This window comes from Giraffa tippelskirchi, chromosome 4 (assembly GCF_054371585.1).
Source record: "Giraffa tippelskirchi isolate mGirTip1 chromosome 4, T2T-mGirTip1v1.2.pri, whole genome shotgun sequence".
Taxonomy (NCBI): Eukaryota; Metazoa; Chordata; class Mammalia; order Artiodactyla; family Giraffidae; genus Giraffa; species Giraffa tippelskirchi.
The window spans coordinates 199,381,737-199,409,432 of record NC_137278.1 but is presented as its reverse complement, the minus strand read 5'-3'; the positions used below and the strand labels follow the sequence as shown (position 1 = coordinate 199,409,432).

Here is a 27,696-nt window from a genome sequence, read left to right as displayed (position 1 = left end):
CGCATGGCATCAGTGTGAGCAAGGCCCAGAGGTGGCCTCCTCGGGGTCCGTCCCGCCCCAGCACCTGTGCGAGTGTGCCACCTGGTGCATGGCTTAGTTTCTGTGCCTTTGTTTCCACATCTGTGTAGTGGGCTTGATCACGGGTCACTTCTTAGCACTATGTGAGTTCAATATCCAGAACGTCGGGCCAGAAGGGCGCTCAGGAAGGGCCGGCTGCCCTTCTGCGTTTTGTGGGTAGCTGTGCTGCACAGCCCAGCATGGGTGACGGACAAGGATGCCAAGGAGACCCTCAGCTTTCTCATAGATGAGGAGGCTGATGTGGTGGGAACAGGAGACCCCCCGCATCTTTCTGGGGGAGCATTGGGGGCTCCCTCCTCCCCCAATTGTGTGTAACTCCTACCCCTGGTGAGCCCCGATCCCTGACCGGTTGGTCCACAGAGAGATGGACGTCCTGCTCGAAGTCCCCTTTCTTCCCTAAACCCTGGGGCCTGTGAATCAGACTGAGTCTGCTCATTGAAGAGCCTTCGAGCTTGGCGGATGAGCCACTGTGCCCGCTCGGGGCTCCAACGGGAGACGGGCCTGTGGGAGAAGGTTGTCTGGTTCCGAGTGGGGCTCAGGTCAGGGCGGCCTGCGGCAAGGCCTGGAGCAGGACGCTGGGGCTGGGCTGGGCCCCTCGGTCTCCAGGGTCACTGCAGACTTTGAGTGTGAGAGCCACAGAGGCAGTGAGTGTCCCCAGCCAGCGGGTCCACGGTGTGTGCTGTTGCCCGAGGGGCGGGCAGACTGCCCTCTTGCTCCTCCAGTGTCTCAGGACCCAGGGGGTGTGGGGACACAGATGGCCATCAACATCCTCCCAAGGCAACAGCCGTGAGTCGCTGTGCCATGGGCCCCGGGACTCCGCCGGAGGCATCGGTGGGCTCTCAGTTCCTGCCGCCTCCCCACTGACTCGCCAGCTCCTTGGCCCCCTGCCGTTTAGGGCCAGGCCCCCGTCCTCACCACGCTCTGAAATAGCAGGTTTCTGGGCCTCACAGCTGGGTGACATCCAGCCTGGACAGCCAAGCTCCCCATGTGTGGCCTGCCTCAGCTCTGCTTTGCCCTCGCGACCCCAGTGTCTGCATAATGGGAGGGACTCCCCTGCGGGTGCTGGGTGCCCCCTGGGCCCTGTCTAAGGCCCCTTGGCCCCGTGTCTTTCAGATTCTGGGCATGGCTTTCTCCATGACCCTCTTCCAGCACATCCACCGGACTGGGAAAAAGTACGACGCCTGAGCGGCTGGCCGAGCGCCCCGGCCCCCGCCGACACTGTGCGAGGGAAGAGGCCTTCAGCTTTGTGTCGCCTGCACCGCCAGACTGCTGACCCCTACATCCCCGCCCTGGCCTGCCTTCCCAGCCACCTGCCGAAGCCTTGTCGGTGGGCAGAGGCCTTGGGTGGGGGAGGAAACGCAGAGACCTTGGGGTGCTGGGGCGCCCAGATTCCTGTGTATTTGCCAAAGAAGACAGGGTGGGTGGGTGGGGGGCGTGCTCCAGGAGCCCCCAGCACTGATGTGTTTCTGCCCTGTCTTTTTCCTCAGCTGACACTTTGTCCCCCGCATGGCATGGGGTGGGGGTGGGGGCACTCAGGGCTGCCTTCTGGTGGAGAGACTGCCCAGTAGCAGCCCCGGTGCCCTCCAGCCACCCAGAGAAGGGGGGCACACTGGCAGGGGGCCGGCTGACCGTCTCCATGCCGGGCTGGGCTGTGGGAGCGTCTCGCCCAGGCATTTTATACCTTACAGTGTAACTTTTTTTTTATTTTATTTTACTCTGATTATGATTATTCAGGAATACTATCTCTCAGATAAGTTTAGGGTTAGCTTTCTGATTTATAACTTTGTACTGCGTTGATTTCTGTAATGGTTTGGTTTTCTTTCTGAGGGTAGGGGACGGGAAGGGACAGGACATGTCCATTCATCTGGTTTCTATCAGGACAGACTGCTGGGCACACTCAGGAGGCTGCGGCCGGGATGCACTGGGAGGGGGGCGCCTGGGGAAAGACGGCAGGGGAGATGGGGAGCGGGAGCCACAGGATGGAAGCAAGACACAGGGCAGGGGGTCTTCTGGGGGCTGGGGGTGCTTTGCCAGGAACGAGGCCAAGCAGGCATGGGTCCTTACGCATCTCTGATGAGCAGTTCTTTTTCCTTCTTCCTCCCACCCGCCCTCTGCGGGCTGGGAGGTTCCCCTTCCACCCCTTGCGGGGGATTCCCGCAACAGGTTCTGCAAACCCGTTATTTCACAGACATTCCTGCTAGAAACTCTCGGACAAATACCTCTTAGTTCAGATGCTGCTCACTCTCTCACATTGCTTCTGGAAGGGGAAGCAGTCTTTCCGTCGAGCTGCTCAGACATGACAGAGGACCCACGACCTCCAGAGGGGAGGGAGGGGGGTGCCATGATGGTCCGGCCGGAGTCACTGCCGGGAGGGAGGAAGGGGTGGATGTCCACCCGGCTCCCAGGAACCTCAGCTCCTTGCGCGTGGTTCACTGATGTGGCGGTGGCTGGCAATCATGTCCTCTGCGACCCCAAGGGAAAGCACAGAAAACTTGAGGGAAGCCAGAGGGATCCTGTTACAGTGGCCCCAGGACAAAGCAACTTGAGACAGGGCCTGGAGATGGAGAGCTGGGGGGCGTCCGACCGCAGCCAGGTGCCCCCACCAGGGCTCACGCTGGTCTAAGCAAGTTGTGCAGTTGAAATATAAGTTAAGAATCCGTAGGACTGAGCTTGGAAAGGCTCCTCACCAGCTAGCACTTACCCAGACGGGCCTCACCTGGGCGCTGCCTTTGTCCTGCGCTGTTTGGCTGGGTGCCCCTATCTCCCGAGGGGTGCCCCCTGGCCCGGTCTCCTCCCCAGGTTGTGTGTCCCAAGAGCTGACACCCAGCCAGCACCCCCTTCTCCCCTTAAGCACAAGACGGTTGGGACCAGCAGTGCAGAACTTTTGTGTGTTCAAGGGTCGTGCTTCTGGGTGGTGGGGAGCAGAGAAAAGGGTGGTCTCAGTGAGCTGGGTGGAGTAGAGACCACCTCCCAAGACAGGAGTGGGGGTGCCTGTGGGCAAGCTTGTGGGCAGGGTTTGGGTGGAGGACAGGCCGGTGCAACACGTGACTGGCCCTCTCCACCCTCTGGGCCTGACTTCTTGGAAAGGAACTTCAGCAGCTCCCCTGGGAACCCAGATCTGCAGAGCCCAGAATAGACGTGCACCCTGCCCCCTCGAGGCACCCTCGGCAAACAAGCATTTGAGTGGCGCATTGGAACTGCTGCATAATGAGTTTTGTGTTGGGGGGGCGTTGTTTATGCCTATCAATGCAATTTTAAAGTTTTATTAAGATCAACAGCAAAAGCCTAGCACCTCGGGGATGTATGGGTCTACCTGGAATCTCATGTTTCTGGAGCTTCGGGGGTGCCCTCCGGCCCTGGGGCCCTTGCCTCAGTCTCCCTCCTCCTGCCAGCCATCCGACCTTGTCCATCTGCAGAGCCTTATCCGCAGTTCCCCAAACCGCCTTCTTGCCTGACCCTGTGCTTGGCTGATCGATCACTTGGCCACATCTGCACAGGGCGGCAGGCTTCGTGTACCGGGGGGAGAGCCCTTCTCTGCTCCTTTGCCCATCATTCAGAGTGGTTCCCCTGCTGCACAGAAGGCGTGCTGCATGCTCTCAGTGATGGGGCTCAGCATCTTCTCGGTGTCTCCCAACTCTGGGCTCACGCCAAAGCTACCTGAGTGAGTCCCCTCCCTGGCAGCTCCATGCCCAGGTCGGAGTCAGTTCCAGGGGGTCTGATGCAGGCAGGTTAGAGTGGACTCCAAAGGCCAAGGTTCTGCAGCCTTTAGGGGCATGCCTGCCTCCACCTGGCCTTTATCTGCAGCCAGGTGGGTGCCGGGCAGGTGGGCGAGCAGGGCTGAGCACCACCCTTAGGGGCAGCAGCGGGTGTGACCCCCACCCCCCATCTCCCCCCTGCCAGTGTGGGCCTCTCACTCTGGCAAAGCCGCTGACCACCCCCCAACCCCTCCGAGACCCTCATGCAGGTGTTCTGGTTTGACTCGGACCAGTTGGCCGTCCCTCTTTGCTCTGGTGGCCAAAGCATGGTCCAGGTTGATGGAAAGGAGGTCCCCGCCTCTCCGGCCCCTGCCCACCGCTGGTGGAGGTGCTAACAGCAGGGACCCGGCCGGACAGAGCTGGGGGTGCCCTGCAGGGCCGGCCTCTGGTGTTCCCGTCCTCCCATCCTCCCCTCCGCCGCCGTGCGGCCGGGTCCAGGGTACGTCCCCGCCTCCCTCCTGACCAGGCCCCCCTGTCGAGGGCGAGGCCAGGGCTCCTGCCTGCACCCCGTCCACTGGGGCGATGTGGCTGAGCGGGGTCCCGCGTGCTGGTTCCAGTGCACTTTTCTGCTTGCGATGCCGCATCTGTACGCTTCCTTCATCCTGGTCCTGGCTGTGGAACGCCATGTTTTTAGCATGTTTTTAAATAAAAACTGGTAACGTGTCAAAAGCACATGCAGGCTGTCTCTTTGTGGTGTTCTCGAGTCCCCTGAGCCATGACTGTTGCCTCTCTCATGAGGCGGTTGGTGCGAGGGACCAGCCTGCCTTGTCCACACTGAGCCCAGGGCAGGGGACTCTCCTCCCCTCCTTGGGCCCCGGCTGCAGATCTGTAGGTGGGCGGCCTGCCTCACTGGCCACCGAGCAGTCCTCACACCGCCTCAGCCTGGTCAGCGGATGCAGGCTCCGTCAGGGGCCAGCTTAAGTGCCCTGAGCCGGCCGCATGAGAGGCCAGCTCCCAGCTCGGTGTCTGTCGCCCACCACAGATGGCCTGGTTCATACGTGTGTGTGGGAGCGGTCCGGGAATAAGTCATCCTGGCCCCTGTGGGACGGGGCTGTCAGTGTTAAGTACCTGCGATGTTCCTGGGGTTCTTGTGGGCCTGGTGTCTCGCCCGGGACTGAGGGGACCTCACAGTGTGACCTGGCCCGGGACACACCCATCAGCATGAGATGCTCGTCGGTGGTGGGAGGGGGCACTGGCATCTCGAGAGCCCTGATGCTCCCCGGCTCCCCGGCTGGGGCTCTGGTTTGTGGTTTTCCTCTGCTGTCATCATCATGGCGACAAGGTGCAGAAGAGAGGCGGGTTGATGGACTGGGCGAGAAGGAAGGGTGGGTGCAGCTCGGGGTCTCCTTGAATCCCTCCTCGGGGGGAAGCCAGGCTGGCACGACTTGTCCTGAGCACCCACCTTGGGGCCCCTTCCCATGGCTGCCATGTTCCAAAGCCCTTGAGGCTTTGCTGAGGATTGAGGGATCTGAGGTGACCCTCTCGACGGTCCAGCTGGAGTGGGAACCCCTGAGAGCCTCCTCAAGGATGATTACCAGAGAGCCTTAGGGCTGAGGGGCTGGTGACCCCGAGTCATCTGCTGAGGAACAGCCAAGTCATAGGAGCGTGGTGGGGCTGCTCCCCCTTCCCATCCTGCTCTCACTCCTGCCCCCAGCTCATGGATGCCCCAAGGGGATGCCCACCCAGCCCCTGTGCTCCTGGGAGCAGAGTGCAGCTGGCTGGCTCTCTGGGCCCCGCTGCATCCTGGCTGCACCGTGAGCGCTGGGCGCCTGTCAACTGAGCTAAGTAATGTGAGTGGACAGTGCCCTGGCCAGGCACGGACGACAGCCTGTGAGCTGCTGGGAGAGCTTGAACTCTGCTCTTAAAGAGCAGAGGGAGCCCCTGAGAGGTTTGAAGCCTGGTGTGATAAGCGCCAGCCCGCTGGCTGCAGCGTCACAACAAAGGGAGATATACCAGCAGGATGGGGGAATGTGAGAGGGACCCACGGGAGGACTGACAAGCCGTGGTGATGGACCAGATTCTGGGGGGAGAAGGAACCTTCCTGCCGTCCCTCCCGGCTGTCGTGAGTTCCTCTCGCAACAGGAGAGGGCTCCTGGAACCGGATGGAGGCTTCATGGGTCTCATGTGCAGGGGATGTGGCAGGCGGGGAGGAGAGGGCTGCAGGCTGTAACTAAATCTCTCATTTGGTTGATGCTGATTCATAGCTCCTGAAATGCCTTTGTGTGCTCTATAGATCCCTCCTGACCACAGCTCTTTTATTGGCTGTCACTGAGCCTGAGCTTTCAGCCTTAGCGAGGCACCGCCTCTGGGTGGTCTGGGTGGAAAGAGCTCTGGTTGCAGGGCCGGAGCCTGGGTTCGGGTCCCACTCTGCATGTGGCTGGTGTCCATGTGAGCACTGGGTTCTCACTGAACATGTCTTGGTTTCGTCATCTGCAAAATGAAGATAATACTGTTTTGCAGAATTAAATCCTCAGGATTTAATTCATGAGGATTAAATAAAAGTGTGCATGTAAAGACATCCAGCTTGTTCCCGGGCTTGGGCAAGAAACTGGCTGAGTCTGGGACCTCAGGAGTCCCCAGACAAGAGGTGGAACCCTAAGGAAGAGCATCCCCCGGCTGAAAACCAAACCGGGGATGCGAGAGAGTGATCTGGAGGGGGAGCTGGAGTGTGGAGGGGGAGAGAGCTCGGGAGGAGACCTGTGGACACAGACAGTTTCCTCCCCCTCCCCGAGCCTGCTCTGCTCTGCTGGGCCAGTAGCAGCATTTAATGATCCACGGAAGTCAGACAGAAGTTAGATTAAGGGGATGTCATTTTGGACACCAGAATATCGGCTTTGCAAGTGTTCCGTACAGCGTCCGGCAAAGACTAGGAGGCTATTGATTTAGCCATCTTGTTTCTGCTGATGTAATGACAGCCGTGGTGGACTAGTGTGTCTCCTCAAACTAACAAAAAGAACAAGTCCATGGGCATGCCTGGGCCAGGCTGTCTGGCTGCCTCCAGGCAAGAATACTGGAGTGGGTTGCCATTTCCTTCTTCGGGGGATCTTCCGAACCCAGGGATTGAACCCGTGTCTCCTGCCTCTCAGGCGGGTTCTTTATTGTCTGAGCCACCAGGGAAGCACCCCTTGATGCCGAGCAGAGGGGGAACAGTGTGGCCAGGCCACACCATGCTCTGCAGTTCTGCTGGTAGAGCCTTCTGCTGCCAGAGGGGTTTCTTCCAGTGGCTGGAGAGTTCGGGGTCCAGCCTTGCCCAGCGTCCAGAGCAGGGCCGATCCGACCCGTGGACAGGCAGGGCCATCCCATTGGTCAGCGACGTCAAGAAGCTCCTTGCCTTTTGCCTCCTTCCCCCCACCCCACGCCCCCCATGGATTCCTGCAGCCTCAGTGTCGTCTCAGTAGATGCCCACTCTCTGTCAAAGAGACCCCGGATCCTCAGAGGACTCAGCCTTCTTGCTTACTGGTTGGCAATTCAGGAGCAGCATGTGAAATTTGACCACCGATCCTCGACCTGTAATCCCTAACCCCCAATTAGGGGTTCGGAGATAGTTACTATGACATTTACAAAGTCTGCTGAAAACTGTCCCCTTCTCCAGAAGCAGTGCCCAGCCAGTGGGAACAGGAGCCCTCTCGGCTCTGGCTGGCCAGGCTGCTGACGAAGTGCAGAGACGTGGACAGTGTGGACCTTGCTGATGGACAGGGCCGGGCTCACGCTTCACTGACCATCCTCTTCAACCCTGGACTGCCCCCCTGGCTACCCTCACTGCAGCCTCACCTTTCTGCTCAGTCATTGCTGGATGCAGGAGGAAAGGGGAAGCAGGGCTTCCCGTACCACCACCCACAGCCTGTCCATCCTCAAGCCAGGGGAGGGCGGGAACAGGGTCCAGTCCAAGGCAGCCCACCAGGTGCCACCTGAGCCCGGAGCTAAGGACACTGGTGGGCGGGCAGGGGTGAGCAGGGCCCTGACCTGTGTGCTGGGTGGGTTTCCTATTGGGGCCCCTCTCCCCCATCACTTCAGGGCACAGCGGGGCTTCTGACAAACCAACGGCCGAGAAGGGACAGTGAAGACTGCAACCCTGGATACCATTCCTTTATTGGTGTGCCCCTAGGATGGAGGCGGAGGCTAAGGAGGGGTGTGATTACGCTGGGGCAATTCCTCTCTGTGCAGATGGTTAAGGCAACTTTTCTGTTTCCAGAACATTGTGATGACCGCTATCCAATGGGCAGCTGAATCCAGGAGCCCTCGTGACACTGGGCTGCCTGGGACTCTTAGTGGCACCTGCAGGGGTGTGTCTGGTGCAAGAGTAGGGCGGGGAGGGGGCCCACAGGGGGCTGTGAACAGGGCACAGGGCTGGGCATTGTGTGGAAACAGAAGACGGGGGGGCGAGGATGGAGTGGGCCCTCCCAAGGTGCACAGAGGTGGTGGGAAAATGGGCTGGGCTCCCCTTCCGGGGAGAGGACCCAGGACCCCGGTCTCCCTGCCAAGGTCACATACTGGCAGGTACACAGCGGATCAGGCGCTCTATCCCATGCTCCGGTGAATCCAGTGGGATTCGGCCTGACACTCGGGGAGCTTCTGATCCCCGGGGGCTGTGACACACACAGGAGGTGGCAGAGGCCTGCCTTGTGGTGTGTTCTAGGGCAGGCGCTGTTAAGGTGTGACCCTGGGGCCAGCAGCATCACTATCACCTGGGAACTTGTCAGGACGCAGGCTTGTGGCCCTCACTACTGACGAGAAGCCCAGGGTGGCCCAGCAATGGTTCAGAAGCTCTCAGGCTGATCTTGACCAATGCGTACGCTGAGAACCCGGCTTAGACAACTCCATCACCAGCGTCCCCCGGGGGTGCGGGCACCACCCAGTGGTGATACAGAGACAGGTGTCCTCCTTAGCCCGTGGGAACCCCCATCCCCTTCTGTCCAGACCTCAAGTGGCAAAGTAGGCAGAGAACCTTTTCAAGGCTGACGGGGATGGGCGGTGATGGTAGTAATGGCTTCAATTCACTTCCTCTACCTCAAACCGCTGAAGATGGACCAGGTGGCAGAGTCCAAGGCGGAAACTGGCTGTGGGCATGAGGGTCCCTGGGGTGTAGCACTCCGCCCCTCCTGGGTGCTGCGCTGGGAGCCCGGGGAGGTGGGGCAGCCTGGTCCAGGGTGAGGACCAGGACCGCGTGGGCTCCCGTGCCTGCCGTGTCCAGACCTCTGTACAACCCCGGCTTTTTGGCCAGTCCCTGGTGTCAGGGGACCAATGGATGACCTTTGAGCATCGTGTCCTACTCCCTCTCTAAGGAGCTTGGGATTGGGACACCTCCCAGCAGGGACTTGGGAGGGGCTGTCCTGGGCACAGAGCTGCGTCCTTGCAGGCAGGATGGGCCAGCCTCCCCATCCTAACCCTTCGTGCGCTCCGTAAGAAACTGCTGTTTCCTGGGCCTCATTTCCTCTTATTCTGTCTCATCCCCTGGGCTGCTGGCACCAACAGGGAGGTCCCAGTTTCAGAAAGCACAGGGCTATTCTCTCCCTCTCTGCAGTGTGGACCTCCACCCTCTGGGTGGGACCATGCCCAGAGCAGAATCACAGTTCTCTTATCCCAGCCAGGCTGCCTCCGCCCATGGGGGCGGGGGCAGATGAGTCAGGTTTTCTTGGGCCTCCGCCAGGACAAGGTTGTGCAGGTGACACCTGCCTGTCACCCCTCTGACCTTGATAAAGCAAGCGGGGACCCCAACAGGGACACATGTGCAGCCAGCCAGCACTGCCCAGCGCATTGCCACCTCCCTCGGGCCCCTCAGAGGGACAAACGTGCCCTCTCTTTCAGCCCTCACTTTGTAAGACGTCAGCTGACATCTAGCCCTGCAGAGAACTTGGGACTTATGGTCATTTTTGGTTATCTGTACGAATCCAGGAAGTTGGAGGCAGCAAAGATAATCACAGCACCAATTTTGGGGGGGCCTTGGGAATCTGGGATTGCTGGAAAGCTGGTCTCCCTTATAGTGAACCAGCATCAGCGACCCCAGGGCCCTTCCCGACAGCCCCAGAGAATCCCAGGGCAGGAGGCAATTGGTTGCAGGAGGCTGATCTGCCCTCTGTGTGTGTGAGTTGCCCCTCTCCAGGGGTGTGCAGGTTTGGTGCAGTAGGGGCTGTGATGGGGACAGCACTGACCCATGAACAGGAAAGAAAACACCTTTGCCTGGGATGGGCCCAGGTCAGCAAGAGACAGCAGAGGCCAGGTGTGCCCTTTCTGGACTTGACCTCGGCATCATGAGGGTGGGAAGTAGGAAGTGTGGGATCCAGGACCCCTGGGACCCGGGGGCTGGCATGGGGGTCTCTGCCCACTTGTAACAGCCTCGGGGAGGAGGAAGCCTCTTGTAGGGGGTGGGGGGTGGGGGTCTTACGAGTTGATACATATTCTCAGGAAAACTACCAGAATCCGTACCCTGTGTTTCCTAGGATTTTCTTTCTGTTCTCTGTCCACATTTTGGAAAGTTCTTTCTGAAAATTCCCTGCTTCAGAGACGCAAGAGAAAACCAATGAAGGGACCGTGTCCACTCTGGGAAGCAGAGTGGGGCCCCTGCAGGCCAAGTGCGGGGGGCTTGGTGGTCCAAGAGCACCAGCTCAGGAAAAGGAGGTTCGGGGCAGAGCACCTCTCGGCTCAGAGCTGCACCTTCTCGGTGGCTCCAGCTTTGCAGAGTCTGTGGTTTGGTTTAATCCGGAAAGATTTTAGTCCCACCAACATGAAGTGCTGATGAGAGTTTTAAAAATCTGGCTTTCTTTGAGCATCAGTCCCGAAGGGAGACCCCCTCGGGGCATATGTCTGGAGATGGGGGCTTGGGGTCATGGGCTCCCAGGAGACCCTCCTGGGGAGGGCCAGGAGGCAGGCACCTGCTCCCCACCCTGGTGGCTTCACCCCCTGCCCTCCACCCCGCCACCACCCAACCCTGTCCTGCAGGAAGGAACCAGGCCATGGGAGACTTTTTTCCAGGTGAGATGGTGTGGGTGGGAAGGGAGGGAAAGGGGGGGGGCAAAGGCCAGGGTCTTCTGAGGGCAGAGCCAACTCTAACTGCCTATTCGATGCATTTCTCAGAGAGCACATTCAGCAGGCCGGGAGAGGGGTGCTCAGCACCCACTGGGGGGGTCACAGACTTGAATGCAAGTGTCCCAATGGGGGCAAGGTGGCCAGCCCCTGTTCAGGGTTCAGGAGCAGGTAGGAAAGCAGATCTCATCACAGCCCCCTGGGGTCCACGGGAGCCTAGGCCTGGCGAGGCTCGGGCTGTGCTCTCTTGCCCTGGGATTCTGGTGGTGAGCACGCAGAAGTGGAGGGCGGGGGCCGCGGGGGCCATGGTCGCAGGCACTGGGTGGGTCCAGAGGGGCTGGGCATAGAGGAAGGGGAGTTTCTGGGAGCTTCCAGGCCAGCCGGTGCTGACCCCGCAGGCCTGGCCTGTGGGCCTTGGGCCCCTGAACCTGTGAGGGGCAGTCGGAGCAGGATGCGGTCAGCCGTTAGTAAAAATGCAGTTGGAGCCTCCGGTGCAAGCCACAGGTGAGTATCATGCCACAGATCTGCAGGGAGAGAGTGCAGGGACACACAGGAGTCAGAGCCTGCCAGCCTGCCGGCCGGAGCCAGGCTTCCCATCCCCAGGAGCCCCCTGCAGACTCAATCAAGGGCAGATTCCGACTCAGGGGCCCTCAGGTGAGGCCTGCAAGCCTGCATTTCTAACAAGCTCCCAGGCGATGTGGGGTGGGGTGGGGGGCTGGAGCCAGGGACCACTTTGAGAATCACTAGCCAAGAATGGTATTTCTCACACTTGAATGTGCACAGGGTGCCCAGGGATGCTGTGGATTCCAGCCCTGCGGCCTGGGTGACGGCCTGCACCTCTAAACAATGGGCCTGCACCTCCCATTCACGTTGCAGCTCTGTGGTCCCGGATCTTCTCCGGAGACGGCCTGATTCCATTAGACCCTGGGTAGTGACATCGTCACCCCTCATCACTGCCAAAGCAGCCTTTCTCCAGGAAGGTCTGTCTACGTCTTGCTGCTCTCGGATTCTGGAGCAAAGACCAGGGTGTGGATTTGATTCTCCAGCTGATGTGCAGGAAAGGAAACTGAGGCTCCGAGTGGAGGGCCCAGGACAGCCACCAGCTCATCCCAGGACGAGCCCTGGGCCCCGGGAGCCACTGGCCCCTCTGTCCTACCAACTAGCTGCCCGAGGCCGGGCAGGGCTGAGCTGACACCTTCCTTCCGCGGCTCATTTACCGACCTCTAAATGCAGAGGACAAGGATCGCTGTTCCTGCCTCTTCATTTGCCTCCTCCGTCCTCCCTCCCATCCAAGGATGCACTGAGGATGAGGAGGGGAGGATGTGAAGACCGAGGAGGCCCAGGGCTGCGATGGTGACCCTGATACAGATGATGCCGATGGCTCCTGGCTCCCCGCCCATGAAAGGGGGGCGGTGGGGAGGCAGCCCATGACCGTGCCACGGACAGGAGTCCAGAGGGGTTCCCAAAGACGGGAAGCAGTGCCCTGTCTTTCCCAGACCTTCCCAGCGGCAGTGCTGACCTGATCTTGCTGGGATACCTCTGGACACACCTGAGGACAGGCTGACGAGGATGCCCCAGGACTGGCAGACACTAGTTTCTCTTCGAGAGGCTCAAGGAGGGCACAGGGGTGAGCCCTTCGGTGTCCCCTTCCTCCTCCCAACTCTGTCCCCATGTGGGAGATTCACGCCCTGGGAACACTGCTTTCAGCTGTCAGACTTGGTGCTAAGAGCAGTGCTAATCCACTGGGGGACTCAGTCTTGGGCTGAAAGGTGGCTTAGAGCTCATCTCATCTTTCGCTCTAAGCAGGTGGCTGTCACAGCCATTCCACCCAGGTGTTGGGCACGCTCTCTGCCCTGTCTCCACCTCAGGGCTTGATGACTCGTCCTGCGGGGTCATCTGGACCTTTCTGACCCTTGTCGAGCGGGAGGCCAGATGGGAGCAGCCAGCTCAGCACAGACTCATGGCTGCATCTTCTAAGGTGCACGTCTCACGCTGGGGAGGACCCGGACGATTGAGCACCCAGCGCTCTGTACACAACGTGTGGCCCCAGGGTGCCCCGAGGAAGGCACAGTGAGATGGACATCAATGAGTGTCCACACAGACACCCACGTGCACACACACTCATGTGCACGCACACACACATACATACCACTCTGATACACGCAGACAAGGCACGGGTACTAACTACCTGGCCCCTGAAAGAGCCCCGGTGTCCACTTCCTGATAGAAGACACAGAAGAATCTGCACCGACAGCTGTGAGCAGAGAACACACAGGACGGGAGGCTGCGGGAGCAGGAGGAGGTGGAAGGCGGGCAGGATGGGCTGCTGGGCCCGGCCTTTGTGGGGCCCAGGTGCTTGACCCCAGCACTGCGGCCACGGTGCCGGCCGCAGATGGTATTGTCTCGTTGTGCTTGGGTGCAGCCTGGCCTTGGACCTTTCAAACCTTGCTGGGTGACCCCAACGTGGAGCCCTAGATCACAGCCTGGAGGCTCTGGGAGGCCTGTCCCTTCTTGCATCCTGGCCATTTAGCCTGCCAGCATCTCTGCAGGCAGACCAGTGCCTGGTCCACGAGTCCGGGAGGCAGCACGCGGTGTCTGGCTGGAAGCAGGTTTGCTCCATTCGTCATTGTTTCCTGCTTGGTCTTCAGAGAATTCATGAGACATCCAGGAGCTGCAGCATCTCCATCTCACTGAGGCGCGATCCTTCCTGGAAAACCACGGGAGGCTATTCCGGACTGCTGTCACGACAGTCTCCTGACTCCTGCTTCCTTCCATCAGGTCAGCTCTGGCCTCACATTGAATAAACGGGGCTCCTGGGCGAGATCCCCACCGATGAGAGAACGTGCATGCTGCGTGCTAAGTCGCTTCAGTCGTGTCCTTGCCACCCTATGGACTGTAGCCCGCCAGGCACCTCTGTCCATGGGGATTCTCCAGGCAAGGATACTGGAGTGGGTTGTCATTTCCTCCTCCGGGGGATCTTCCCAACCCAGGGATTGAACCCACTTCTCTTACATATCCTGCATTGGCAGGCAGGTTCTTTACCACTAGTGCCACTGGGGAAGCCCCAGTGAGAGAATGCTGCTGCTTAAAAAGGCTTGCAGACGTCCCACTCCTCCACATTGCGAATAAGGGAACTGAGGCTCAGGAGGGAGGGTGGCCGCCCCCAGATCACACGGAAGAGAAAGCTTTGTCTACAATGGGGGCTTGCAACTCCCAGGCATGACCCCCCACCCCGTTCCTGGAAGCAGGGGGACATGACATCTTGGCTTTGTATCTCCTGGGCCTGGGGGTCTCTGAAGAGCCAGGTCAGTGTGAGCAGGGAAGGTTTCTGGGTGCCCTGTGGAGAATGACAGCCTGGGGGCCGGGCTGGCCTGAGCCCCTCCTCAAGGCCAGGCGGTAGTTCCAGCACTGGACGGCAGGGGGCGATGGAGCCCGAGGCTTGGTCGCTGCAGCAGAATGGATGGAATGGACAGAGAAAATGGGCCAGGGATGGGTCCCTGATGGTGGCCCGGCGACGCTCCCTTGGGGACAGGAGCACATTTCTGCAGGGCACTGTGGAGGATGAGCTGCCCATGGTGGAGTCAATGCAGGGCTGTGAGCACTGCCTGGTGACCCGACCTCCTCGGAGTTACTCCTACGGCTGGACTTGCCTGACCTCAGGCTTGGCGGTCATCCCATTCCATGCCCTTGGACTCTCTGCCCCTGTCTTCAGCTTCAGGCTTTCAAGGGAAGAGGTCAGGAGGAAATGGATGGAGAGTGTAGCCCAGATCTGGTCAGTGTCTGCAGAGCAGGCTCCCAACACCTGAAGTCGGCAGGAGGTGTCCAGAAAGCTGGGGTGAGGGAGGCACAGCAGCGGAGCACCCCCTCCCCAGTCAGGCTGGCAGCTCCCAGGGATCAGTGCATCGGGCAGGAGGCCTGCCTGGGTAGGTAGGAAGGGGCCATGTGAGTGTCCCCCAGACCCGCTACGCCAGCACTTGAGTGGGGGGTGAAGGGGGCTGGCTGGTCTGGCCAGGAAACTACCGGCTCTCTTGAGGGATGCTGTGCCCATGGGGAAATGATAACATGGTGGTGGGTACCGTTTCCTGAGCAGCTGCTGTCCGTTTGTGATGAGCCAAGTGATCGACATGCACATTGGTCACTGCACGTGCACCGTGCCCTCTGGTCACTGATCTGGTATGACCAGCCCCGTTTACAAATGAGGAACTGAGGCTCAGAGACAGAATACCCAGCCCTAGGTTGGCTGGTCCCCACCAGAGGGTGGGCCATCTCCCACCCATCCTGGGCTGCAGCCAGGTCCCCTGGGTGCACAGATGGAGATGGTGATCAGAAGGAACCCTACCCAGGGAGGCTCCCAAGCTAACGGCTGCCACCACCTCAACTCTCTCTACAGACTCTGCATCAGGGACAGAGCCTGGGAAAACAAAGGACCAGGAGCCAGGGGCCTGGTGCCAGCTCAGGGAGTGAGACCCTTAGGCCATCGGCCCTCTGATCTGCTGGCCTAGATAGGCTCTGGCCGTGGCGGGGTTGGAGGAGAGCACGCAAGGAGGCCTTCTGTGAGCCAGGTACCCCCTTTCCCATTGATACCTCTCGTGGCTGGGAATGAGCTGCTCGCTGCAGATGAAGGCCCTGAGGGGCAGGGAAGTGACCTCTCAAGTCGCATAGGGGCAGGGGGGGTCCTGTGATGCTGGCCTCTGCTCTGACCTTCCTTGATGATGTTTACAGTCCCGGGATGGGGATTCGGGGGTACACTTTGTGGGGAAATAGCTGCTCTAGCTGTGCCAGGCAAGGTGGGCCTGCAGAACCCTTACTCACTGCATCTGCCCCTCCTGAGTCCATTCCCTCCACCTTCGACAGGACCCCTGGGTGGTGGCTTGGGGAGGGGTGTGAGCAATGAAATGGAGCAAAAGCATCACTTATCCTCGGAGCACAGAGCCGGGTGTACACAGGGGCGCACCCCCCCCAGGGGTACACACACACACATCACACACACAGAGGAACAAGTGCGTGTCCATGCACAAACATATACACACATGCACAGCACGCCTAAACACACACATGCATCCAGCCCCAACCACGGACACCTGGGTACATGCAGACACACCCACGGGCCCCACGCACACCACAGCAGGCTGACGTGCACACACAGAGTGCATGCACATACCTGCACCCACACTCCCACTCTTCCCAGGTCTTTGTTCCTGACAAGTTCAAGGTGGCCCCCAGGGCCTTTTCCTTCATGTTTTCTGGGGGAAGAGAGTGACCTTGGCTGCAGAGGGGAGAGATGGGAGAGGAGAGGGCAGGCTAGGCAGGGGGTGGGCAGAGGGCCAGGATCTGAGATCTCAGCCAGCGAGAGAGGGGTTGGGGGCTCCAGACACCGCCCCCCCTAGAATCCTCACTCCAACTCACCTGCAGGCAGGCCACCCCGATGCCCACGGCCCCCATGAGCAGCAGGTGGTCAGCCAGGAACTGCTCCAGCTTGCTGATGCAGCCTCCCTGGAAGGCAGGTAGGCAGGTCATACACACACACTTTGGCCCGGAAGTAGGTGAAGATGGAGAGGAAAGGCTGGTGGGGGCTGCTCCCCTCTGAGGGAAGCCAGAAACTTAAAGGGCCAGGTCTAGCTTCTTAAGTGCCCATGGGCTTCTCAGGTGACCCAGGGGCACACCACAATGTCCCCAAATCTCCCTGGAGCAGCTGCAACCCCCAGACTTTGTGGGGACCTTTGAAGGCCCACCACTGTCTTGTGGTCAGAGAGAAAGTGTGATCTCTACCACCCTTCCCACCTGCCCAGCCTTTCCAGGCCCCATGGGATGGGGCACTCACCTCCACCTTGTAGATGTTGGAGGGGTGTGCCCGCTGCCCGCAGCGTGCCACCACCGTCTTGCAGCAGCTGTCCGGCACCCGGCGGCCCTCGGCCTCTGGAGACAGGATGTAGCTGCTCTGCAGCCAGTCGGCCGAGCTGTTGCTCCCGCAGCATTTGAACTGGGGGGGAGAGGCAGAGGCTGGAGGTGAGGAGGAAGCCTGGGCCCCCCCAGCCCCTCAATTATGGGGCCGCAGGACAGTGTTCAGACCCTAACCTCATCCATATTTGCTGGAGACTTTTTGCTTCCCTTGTTTTGAGCAGGGAGCTGGCTCTGGGGAGGCCTTCTCTCCAGGCAAGTGGGGAGCTGGCTGCAGGAACCTGATGGCTGCCTCTTTGGGCCACCCATGTCCTTTAAGGAGATTGTACTGGGTGTCCTGGGGGCAGGGAGGATCTGGGAAAAGATGGATGGGGGGTGGGTGCTGGCAGGTCCTCGAGGGAAGAGGGCTGTATACCCCTGTGTGGCAGGCCCAGGGCAGCACCAAACCACCCGGGCATGGGTTCCAGGGAGATAGGACCCCCAGGACAGGGACTCAGCCTTGCCAGAGGCTCAGGTGTTCCCCATCCAGGCCTTGAAGCTTCAGCGCCCCCAGACCTGCAGGACACAGAGGTGTCCCAGAGGCCATTGCATGGGCAGATCAGTGCTGATCAGAAGGGCTGGTGTGAGTGCTGAGTAAGGCTGAGGTCTTACCTTTGGATGTAAAGAGCCACGTGTGCCCAGGGGCGATCGTGTTGGCCTGAGGTCCACGTGCCCATCCCCTACCTCTGCAGGACTGTGGGCCTCACTGGGGGATCGCGGGTCCCTTCTTGGCAAGGAGAGACCCCCCCCCTCCTCTATCCCCCGAGTTCTGCCTGTTGGCTCATAACTGGGAAATTCTTACAGCTGCTTTTCTGAAACACTCTGCCTGTTTCAGTTACTCTCCCAGAGCCGCAGCCGTCAGTTCCCCAGAGGAAGGAGGAGGCCCTGCTGATGGGAAGAGCCTGGATCCTGGCATGGACAGCTTGCTGTCCACCAGGTACCCAGAGGGGAATGCAGAGGAAGGGGAGGAAGGAATGAACCAGGATCCAGGAAGCACTGTCACGTGGGAGGGCCTTCTACCTAGGGGACTGCAGTTAACGCTCCCACACCCTATGAGGCTTCCTTTCAGAGACGTGGCAAGTTAGGCTCAGAGAAGGTGAGTAACTTGCCCAGGGTCACACAGATGGGCAGGGACAGAGACAGGTTGGGAACTGTGTCTGCATGGCCTTCAGGCCCCAGGGTGATGCTTACATCCTGCTGTAGACGGTCCACAGATGCTGTGATTTCCGCGGCGCCGGGCTGCCTGTAGTTCTCGGCCAGGGTCCGGGTCAAGTGCTGCTTCAGCTCGTCGCTCAGCTGAGGAGCATGGAGAGGGAAGGTGCGTCAGCAGAACCACCCACCGACTGCCCCCAGGCCCCTCTAAAGCCATGCCCCTCCACCTGGCATCTCATCCTTAGAGATGCCACTCAGGTGTCACCTCCTCCAGGAAGCCCTCTTTGACTGCCCAGGGCCCGGGGACCATGGGAAGGAGCTGCACAGAAGGCAAGATCTGTGGAGATGGTGTTGCAAAGGCTGTTACTCTGTGTCAGGGCGGAGTGTGATGGATGGAGCTGGGAGACAGGTGGGGGACCACAGTTCCACTGCTGGAATGGCAAAGGGGAGGCCAGGCACTAGGTGACTTTAGATCATCCTTTGATACCCAGGGATTGGTTCTGGGGCCAGCATGGATCTTCCATGGATGCTCAAGTCCTTTACATAAGATGGTGCAGTGTTTGCATATCACTTAAGCGCATCCTCCTGTACACTTGAGTCATCTCTAGATTACTGATAATACTTAATGCCATGTAAACACTGTAGAAACAGCTGTAAATTCAATGTAAATACTACATAAACACTTGCGCATGGCAAATTCAAGTTCTGCTTTAGGTAGTTTTCTGGAATTTTTTTCTGAATAGTTTTGATCCAAGGTTGGCTGAATCTGTGAATCTGGAACCTGTGAATATGCAGGGCTGTCTGTATGTGTTGATTTTCTTTTTGATTACAAGGTGATATTCAAAATAGGGCTTCCTTGGTGGCTCAGTGGCAAAGAATCTGCCTGCAATGCGAGAGACTCAGGTTCAGTCCCCAGGTTGGTAAGATTCCCTGGAGAATGGCAACCCACTCCAGTATTCTTGCCTGAAAAATTTCATGGACAGAGGAGCCTGGCGGGCTACAGTCCATGGGGTTGCAAGGAGTCGGACACAACTGAGCACGCACGCATGCATTCAAAATATTTACATAGTTATCTGAAGATATCTGTCAGTCACATGGGTGCTGGTGTGAAAGGACAATGTGGTCATCTGTCTGTAAGAGCTGAGTATTACCCCTGAGTCACAGAGCACCCAGTGGGAGGGGTCTGACCACCTCTTCCTTGTCCAGCGCAGGCAGCGGAGGCCTGGGACCACCCATGTGTCGCTGCCTCCCTGCCCCTGTGCCCCCCTCCCACTGTGGTCCTTTCCGGGGGTGCTGATGGTTAAAGTAAAGACAAGGAGGGCGTTCTACTCACCCTCTGGTAGTACACGTGGGCCAGGACCCCCGCCACCAGCTCAACAAGAAAGATCGCCAGCAACAGGCAGAAATACTAGAAGCAAGGAGAGAAGGCAGTCACGGGAGGAGGGTCAGGCCTGGGCGGCCAGCTGGCCCTTCAGGACCCCTGACAAACACTTCCCCAGAACAATGGGGACCCCCATCACTCACCACATCTTCTGGACCCACCCACCTCTCCTGGCTGCCAGCCTGGAGTTCCCCACTCAACCCTTCACACACTGATCTGCTATCAGTTCATTAATCCATCCACACTACCAGGGTCTGTTAAATATCTACCTTAGGCCAGGTATGGTAGAATAAGGCAATTATTGCCCTCAATTATTGGTGGAGGGGACAGATAAGTATGTGATCACGATGCTGTGTTATAAACACTACTATGGGGCAAGCTCTAGAAACTATGGGAGGCCCTGGGTTGGGGGAGCAGTCAGAGTGGGCTTCCTGGAGGAGGTGACACCCGAGTGGTATCTCTGAGAATGAGACGCCAGGTGAAGGAGAAGGAGTGCACGTTCTAGGTGGAGGGGAGAGCATGGGGAAGCCTGGAGGGTGCAGAGTGCTTGGAGGGGTTGGGGGGGCGCTGGAGTTCAGGGAGTGGAGAGAGAGGCAAGGCTGAGTATATAGAGGCCAGCTGGGCAGCAACAGCTGAGGCTGGAAAACAGCAAAGTGGAGATCCGGGGAAAGGCACTGCCCTGTCCTCTTCCAGCCCTGCAGGGCCCTGCCGGGGCTCTAACCCCCCCTCAGCACCGCTCTGCACGTCACAGCCCTGCCAGCTGGGTTCCAGGCTATGCACTCATGGTGACTGCGGGAGGATGGGTCTGCACCCCTCTCCCACCCCTGCCTGGTATCACTGCCCGTCCTGCAGTGTTCTTGCAGGAGCCAAGGGTTTGGGAATGCCTGCCAGACTCATGTGGCCGGGAGGGACAGGGAAGGGGGCTGAGGGAGGAAGGGGAGGAGGGGGGGAGGATGAGGAGGAAGAGGCCCCTCCCCCAGCACTGACTGGTGCTGCCTCCTTGTCTGGGGGGAACTGCCCACCCACCGGCCACTGGGTCACTGGACTCCAGGGAAGGCTTGGCCTGGGGGTGAACGTGGCAACCAGGGCTCATCAGGCAGGGGACAGGAGGAGGGCAGGAAGGGATACAAGAGGGAAGGAGAGGGCACAGGGCCAGGCTGTGGGGCCAGTTCCGGGGTGATGCTGGCCCATGGGGCTGCAGGGCTAGCTCAACCACTTCCCAGCCCCTGGGGCAGCTGGCACAGAGGAAGAACTTTCCACTGAGAGCCAGGCTTCCTTTCAGGCTGAGTAAATCACGCCCTTCCCCACAGCCATCTTCCTGGGTCCCGTCCTCCCAGCATCAGAGCCGCCAGGAGGGCCCCAAGCATTGGTGGGGTGAGGCCCGAGGCAACAGCACAGCGGGGGTCCCTGACCCCCTTCTCCACCCATCCCCAGGGTCAGCGCTGCTCTGGGAAAGCCTGCATGTCCAAGCTCTGTCCGTCCCCAAGCAGGGCCAGGAGCCCTGGCTTTCCCTCGGTGAGGATGTGAAGCAAGGCCGGGTCCACAGGACCCTCACTCCCGTGCGGGTTCTGGGTGGAGGCACCGGGCTCTCCAGGCTCCTGGACACCCAGATGAGAGGTGAGGATGGGAGCAGCAGGTTCCATGAGGGTCCCGTCAACCTTTCCTGCCACGAGGAGGAGTCTGGATGAAGGGGTCCCCCCATAAGTGGAACGGTGTCCAGATAAGCCAAGGCCGGAGACTGCTCAGAGGTCTGTGGATACGCCCTCGCTGCTGGAGGAACCTCTGGGATACGGGGCCTGGAAACCCAAGCAGCAGTGATGGGACATCAGCTGACGTCCAGGCTCAGCCACCGGCTGGCTCCGCGTGGGGGGCCCTGGTGCCTTGTGTGAAGCAGACGATGTGGCTCAGTGAGTGGGGGGCTGGAACCAGCCTCCCTGCCCCCGTAAACCCCCACATCCAGGCCTGTGTGGCTGAACCAGCAGTTGGGACGACGGCGCTAGCTTGCCGCTCCTCCACCCTCCTCTAGCGGGTGAGAGCCCCTGTCCCCTGCCCGCCTGATACTGAGGCTACCCTCCTGCCACCTGGTCCCTACATGCAGTGACTGCTCCCAGGCTTCCTGAGCACACACCGGGGCCCTTGGTGCTGGGAGGCCCAGCGCCCCTCCAGCCGCGGGTCACGTGGGAGGGTGGCCCGTGCTGCTCCCGGGACATCGCTGTCACAGTTGCTCCCGAAGCTGGGTTGGGGCGGAGGGGTGATGGGAAGGGAGGGGACCTAGCCACATCCTGACGCGATGGCAGGCTAAATGAGTACCTGCCAGCCACTCAAAACCGCCCTGAGGCATCAAGCGGGTGTCAAATGTGCTGCCCGACCTGCGACCTGTGAGAGCTGTCAGGAGGGAGGGGGTGTTCCCAAGAGGCTTCCGGGCTCCCTCCCACCGAAGCTCCGGATGTGAAGATGCCTCTGCAAGGGGAGTGAGGGTCAGACCAGGGCTCCGGGGGATGGGCAGCGGGTGCCAGTGGTGGGGTGAATGGTGGGCAAGGGCGCCGGCTCCAGGCAGCAGCTTCGGTGGTTGCAGGTGTGTCACTCACCTGCGCGGGGGAGGCCCTGAGTCACAGCTCAGGGTGACAGTCCCTGGGGGTGGGGAAGGGTCGTGCTCACTGGGACCCTCCTGCATGGAGATCCTCCCCCACAGGGAGCCTGGCAGCCTGGCTTCTAGACCGCGGCTGGCTGCAGCTTGGGCATGGGAGCCGGGCTGGGGCGGGGGGGCTCTGCCATCAGGGGCCATGAGCTGTAACACGCCTCATCTTTGCACCCCGCCTCGCACTCCACCAAGCCTGCCCTGATTCCCCGGGTCCAGCCACATCATCTTAGCACTCTCATGGCACAGAAGTCTGTGTAGACGGTCCCTGAATCCAGGCCCAGCCTCCCAGCCTTCCAGCCTCTCTTTGCCCTGTTTCCAGGCCTCCCTGGCCTTCCACGAGCAGCTCATCACAGCCCCCCACGAGCCCACCCTGGGTCCCAGCCCCAGTGCCTCAGCGCTTCACCCGCCTCGTCTCCTGACAACAATGCCTGTTTCGCCCCTTCTCCCCTTGACCAGGCCCTGGTCCCCCACTGCGGCTTCCCCCTGCCCACCTCCTGGTCCTCACGCAGCAGTCCCCAGGTGGGCAAGTGGCCTCCACCAGGTGAGGGATGTGACTTCACCCACTGCTCCCTGGAGGCTGCGTCAGTGCTACTGAACTCTCTCCCTGGGTGGCCGTGAGCCCCTGGGGAGCGGGCTCCCCAGGCTCCTTCCCAGGCTCTTAGGCTCCTCTGGCTCTTCCTCAGGGCCTGGTGCAGAGCTGGGTCGCCATGCTTGGAAAACAGCCCCTGGAGACCTGCAAGTACGCCTCTCACTGAGCGCGCCTGTGAGTTGGGGAACTGGCCACGGCAGGCAGCCCACACGTGGGGGCAGCAGCTCCATCCTTTTCTGACCTGCGGATGGCGTGGAACTGTTGCTTTAGTTTAATTTATGCCGAAACTTCTCCACCTGGCACGGTTCTGCCCCCAGGGACAACTGGTGACGTCTGGAGGCATTTTTTCTTGTTGTCACAACTCAGGGAAGGAGTGCTGTTGGCTTCGAGTGGGCCCCGGGGACACGGTCATGGGGCAGGTCCCATGGCAGAGATGATCTGGCCTAAATGTCACTGGTGCCAAGGCCGCTGAGAAACTCTGACTCACACATTTACCTTCAGGCTCTGAGGCTGATGCTGGGACTTGATTTGTATGTGTGCCCCTAAGTACAATGGGAGACACAGCAAAAATGCTTCTGAGGAAGGTTGTCTGGGTCCTGAGAAGCCTGAAACAACACAGACCAAAGCAGGTGAGGGGTTTTACCCTGCACCTGCCTGGGAGGGCACCTTCATGGCAGGAGGTTGCTGACCGTGATTCAAGGAAGGATGAGGGACGTCTACGTGGCTTCAGCTGAGGGCACTTTGGGACCTGCAGTGCAGACAAGATGCTAGTATCTGGGGGACACTCTGGGGTCCCCAGGTAGGTCCTCGGGAAAGGGCTGGCCATGAAGGTCTGTGTATAGTACTTGATTCTGGGAAGCATGAAGAAGGTTCTCAAGCTACAGTGTGTCCCCTTTAAATTTGGTTTGGTATTGTTACGGAATTATTAACAAAAGGCAGTAAAAAGTTCTCAGATCCCCTGTGAGTCATTTGCAGAAGTTGTATTTCAATGAGAGTCAGGACATAATGGACCCCAAGCCCACCATCCCCAAGGGGCCACCAGAATTCCCAGCCTGCGGCTTAGTGGGTGATAACTATTCATGAGTGCCGCCTTCTCAGGAGCAGGGGAAAGGCAAGTTTTCTATATGGGAGCAGCAGGCAGGATCCCCTATACCAAAACACCCCCCCAAACCCCAAACTAGCCCTTCCTGGGCAGAATCAGTGCCTGATTCACCCAGATGCTCCCCAAGCACACACACCAGGTGCTCCCTGCACGACCCTGTTCATCCCACGGCTCTGTGGCCCCAGCATCACATGTGTGCCTGGAGGGGCTACAGTTTGGCCAAGGTCACACCACTAGCATGAGTCTGGAATTGAACCCAGGGATCCTGGCTGCAGAGTTTGGTGCTGACCCCACTGGGTCCCCTCGATGGCTGACAGCATGGCGGGGGCGGGCGGATAGGCTGGCTGAGCTCATGGTGGGGGAACCAGGGTTAGGGGGATGCTGGGTGTCAGGAGAGTAATGAGAGGGTGTTGATGAGAGGGAGTGGGGAAACTGGGCACAGGAGGGTCTCTCTCCAATCACCACTCAGCCCCCAGCCTACAGCGCCCTCCGGGCAGGCCAGGCACGGCCCCTCCTGGGCAGGCCACCTCCTCCCTAAGGAGCCCTGAGCCTTCATGCCTATGCTGCAGTCACAGCCACAGCTCTAATGCCTACGTCCATCCCGTTCACTCTACCCAGCCCAGCCTGACCCTCCAAGTCCAGTGACTGCCCAGCTGAGCTACACCCCTCGTGTGCACACCAGGCATGCCTCAGTCTCTGCCGGTCCTGCCTGGGTTTGCTGCCCTGACCATATCTGTGTGTGTAGCTGAGTGCTGTCTAGTCTGGGCTTGGGCAAGGCCTCCGCAAAGCCCTCCCTGAGCCAGAAGGTCCTGACCGTGACCTCGTGGCCACAGCCTTCCTCCTGACCCCGTCTGACTCCCAGGACTCAGGCTTGTCTGACCCCTGGGGATGTAAGCCCTCTGGCTCTGACCTGCATCTCCTCCTGTCCCCCTGCTCCTCAGGGTGAAAGAAACCCACCCACACCCACTCCTCCCGGACCCCTGCCCCTTGCTGAGTTTTGTGACCACCTCCCAACCCTGTACTCAGCCTTGGCCCCTGTCCTTCCAGAACTGACCCCCCCAAATCTTGGTCTGATAGAAACCAGTAATGAGATTTCCTAGGACAGCTCTCGGAACCTCTGCCCCAGAGCCCTCCATCAGGACAGGCCCCTTCCAAACATGCCAGACTGGACACCAGTCACAGAAGGGACCAGCCTGCTAAGCACAGAACAGGACCCAAACATTCACCTTCACCCTGTACCATCTACCAATATTTTTTTTTCTCTTTAATTCTCTAATGGAGTAGTTTGCACTGGAAGCAAAGGTGGATATTTTCTAAAGCTACGGATCCCAAATGAAGCTGAAACAGCACAACCCTCTCTGAACCAATCTGATACCTTCTTTCATGAGAGGCTCCACAGACACCATGCAAAAATATTCCTCCTTGTAACATGAAGGTGATTAATTAGCAAGTGGGTCTTCAGATGGACTTACCCTGCCTATATCTGGGGCAAGCCGAGCCCCAGATATAGTTTCTGGGGTGGATTCACTGGTGCCCACGAGACCGGGCAGCTGAGCTGAGCTGGTGCTGTCCTTGAGGTCAGTTTTTTTTTTTTTTTATTGTTTCTTTTTTTTTTTTTTTTTTTATTTTAGTTGGGAGCTCATTACTTTACAATACTGTAGTAGTTTTAAGAACTTTATACCACTGCACTTTGGGAATTTCTCCATGGGACTGCTTCTGCCACAAAGAAGGGGGCTTGGACGAAGGTTTTCTCCTCTGTCTCCTCCACAATCAGCACAGTCAGGGATGGAAACCAAGCCACGGCTGGCTTGGCATCCAGGCAGGTGGGGGTGAGGCAGAGACACCAGCTGGCTTGACTAGGGCGGCGGGGAGAGAGCAGAGTCAGGTGCAGCTGAGCTTAAGTCTCGCGAAGAAGAAGAGCTGGCCTGCAGCCCCCAGCTTGGCTGTGCGAACTGACCACCGCCATGGGAGGGTCAGGGAGCCTGGAGCAGTCAAAGAGGCTGGACCGGAAAAGACAGAGCCAGCTGTTTGAGCAGCAGTGACCTCAGGCCACGTTATTTGCTGGCAGTTAACTGCCGGCTGGAGGCAGTCAGGGCTCAGGGGCGCAGCTGCCTACTTGTTCGTGCAGAAAAGTGAGGATGTGGATTTTGGAGCCTCGAGCCATTCCAGTAACAAGATGTCACTGTTGGAAGGATGAAGGCGACCTCTATCCTCCTGGCCCCAGCCCAGCCACGGTGACTCCACCCAGCCAGGGGCTGCTCTGCAGGACACCAGGGGTGTGCTCTGGTCCCTGTCTGATGCTGATACCCAGAGCTGGCCCGAGGGGCTGGGAGAAGAGAGAGGGCCAGCCTGGGAGGGGAGCTTTTCCTCTCCACATCAGCTCTCCTCCACGGCCAGCTGTCACCAGGCTATCCTCTAAGGGCCCTTGCTTGTGAAATAAGGTTCGTGTGCAGCCCTAGACCAAGGCCACTGATGCAGAGCGCCACACCAAGGTCATCTCCAGAACTGACAGAGCCATGAGCCCCCCTGACCTGCTACCCAGGGACTGAACCTGCGTCTCTTGCGTCTCGTGCATTGGCAGGTGGGTTCTTTACCTCTAGCACCACCTGGGAAGCCCCAACTGCATTAGGCTCATCTCCAACTCAGCCAAAACACTTCTCTGGTGCACTCACAGCTGACCCCTGCGCCCCAGCGCCCTGCAGCCTGACCCCCACTTCCCAGTGGGTCAGGTGGCAGATAGCCAGGTAACCGGCCCCCAGTCCTCACCTCTGGGTTTCCCTTTACACCTGGCTTGCCAACCATGGGCCCCGAGTCACAACAAACTGAGTGCCCACTCCCTGTGTGGGAGGCCTCCAGGAGGCGGGGACAGAGGCAGCCGGGACAGGGGAAGGGCCTGGACCTAGCTGGGGTGATGGCCATGTGACCTCGAGTAAGTCTGTTTTTCTGAGGCTGCGGTGAAGGTGGCGCGGTTCACCCCTTGGCTGCCAGGGAGCCCCTTCCTGTGCAGCCCCTAAACTAAGCAAGGTCGTGAAGAGGAGGCTGATGGGAGGATCTGAAAGGAAGCGGCTAAGTCTAGAAGGCGACCGTGTGCCGTCCTGGTGGGGTGCAGAGCCAGGTTCAGCCCAGGTCCCAGCTGGGAAGGTGGGGCCCCGGGTGACTGTGGGGGCTCTCGTGGGGCACCTTCTGGATGACTCCTGGGGCTACTTGTACCTGCCTCCCCAAGAGCCTGGCGAGGGTCCTCTTGCCCACTCCCCTGCTCCACTGCTCCAAACCAAGCGGATAAGCAGAGGCCCTCTCTGACAGGGCAGAGTCGAGGCTCCCCAAGCCTTGGCTGCAGGACCCATTCCTTTGACACATGCAGGCAGTGACACCAAGATCAGAGTGCCACCAATGGGCGAGGCTGTGACCACCTGGCTGGGTGACTGGTGGGGCCCTGACAAAGTAAGGAGTGGGTGAGAAACTAGCCTGGGGAGGGACTTCCCTGGCAGCCCAGTGGTTAAGACGCCACGCTTCCAATGCAAGGGGCACAAGTTTGATCCCCGGTCGGGGAACTAAGATCCCACATACCACATGGAGTGGCCCCCCCAAAAAAGAGAAAGAAACCAGCCTGGGGAGGACATGGTCGAAACCCTGGACATGGAGATCCAGGCACCCTGTATGCCACCCCGTCCCCGGCTTCTACAGTAAGAGTGGCCCAGCCAAGACGTGGAGACCCTGGGAGTCATGGCCCTAAGAATAACTCCATTTATTTAGGCTCCTTCTCAAAGGAGCTGGTGCTGGTGATGCAAATGATAATTATAGCCACACTTGATGATCTTTATATAATGCGGTGACTCGTTTCCTAAGACCTAAAATACTGCCTTGTTCTCTTCATGTTTCCCCCCAGCCCCTCCTGTATGGGGATGGGGACATCAAGGTAGCCAGGAGGGGCCAGGTGACATCCAAGGGGTCCCCAAGCAGGCTGTACCAGATACAGTTTCTACTCCAGCCCTGACTGCCCGGGTTAACGAAGCCCAGTGGAAGTGCTGCAGCTTGGGGTCC

The 27,696-nt window shown here is 59.4% G+C and overlaps 2 protein-coding genes and 1 long non-coding RNA gene across 7 annotated transcripts in view; 2 read left to right on the top strand and 1 right to left on the bottom strand.

Annotated features, from left to right (window-relative positions):
- Positions 1–4,505, top strand: part of TSPAN9 (tetraspanin 9) — a 189,345-nt gene extending 184,840 nt beyond the window's left edge. For all 4 annotated transcript variants that reach the window (XM_081593904.1, XM_081593905.1, XM_081593906.1 and 1 more), the window contains one exon: positions 1,192–4,505. In XM_081593904.1, coding sequence (XP_081450030.1) covers positions 1,192–1,263 — 72 coding nt within the window. In that variant the 3' untranslated portion in view covers positions 1,264–4,505. The remainder of the gene's footprint in view (positions 1–1,191) is intronic.
- A 3,398-nt stretch (positions 4,506–7,903) lies between these two features.
- The window catches only part of TSPAN11 (tetraspanin 11), a 64,010-nt gene continuing 44,217 nt past the window's right edge, over positions 7,904–27,696 (bottom strand). The window contains exons 5-10 of one of the 2 annotated variants that reach the window (XR_014083077.1): positions 19,276–19,350; positions 17,982–18,086; positions 16,675–16,833; positions 16,260–16,346; positions 16,015–16,096; positions 7,904–11,377 (exon numbers count right to left, since the gene is read on the bottom strand). Coding sequence is in view for 1 of the 2 variants with exons in the window: in XM_081593900.1 (XP_081450026.1) it covers positions 11,318–11,377; positions 16,260–16,346; positions 16,675–16,833; positions 17,982–18,086; positions 19,276–19,350 (486 nt within the window). In the remaining variant the exon portion in view is untranslated. The remainder of the gene's footprint in view (positions 11,378–16,014; positions 16,097–16,259; positions 16,347–16,674; positions 16,834–17,981; positions 18,087–19,275; positions 19,351–27,696) is intronic. The other variant, XM_081593900.1, reaches the window with a different exon arrangement.
- Positions 8,249–13,691, top strand: LOC145546618 (uncharacterized). The gene is made up of 4 exons (XR_014083078.1): positions 8,249–10,802; positions 11,376–11,507; positions 11,637–12,480; positions 12,660–13,691. It is a non-coding gene; the product is annotated as an uncharacterized LOC145546618 (long non-coding RNA).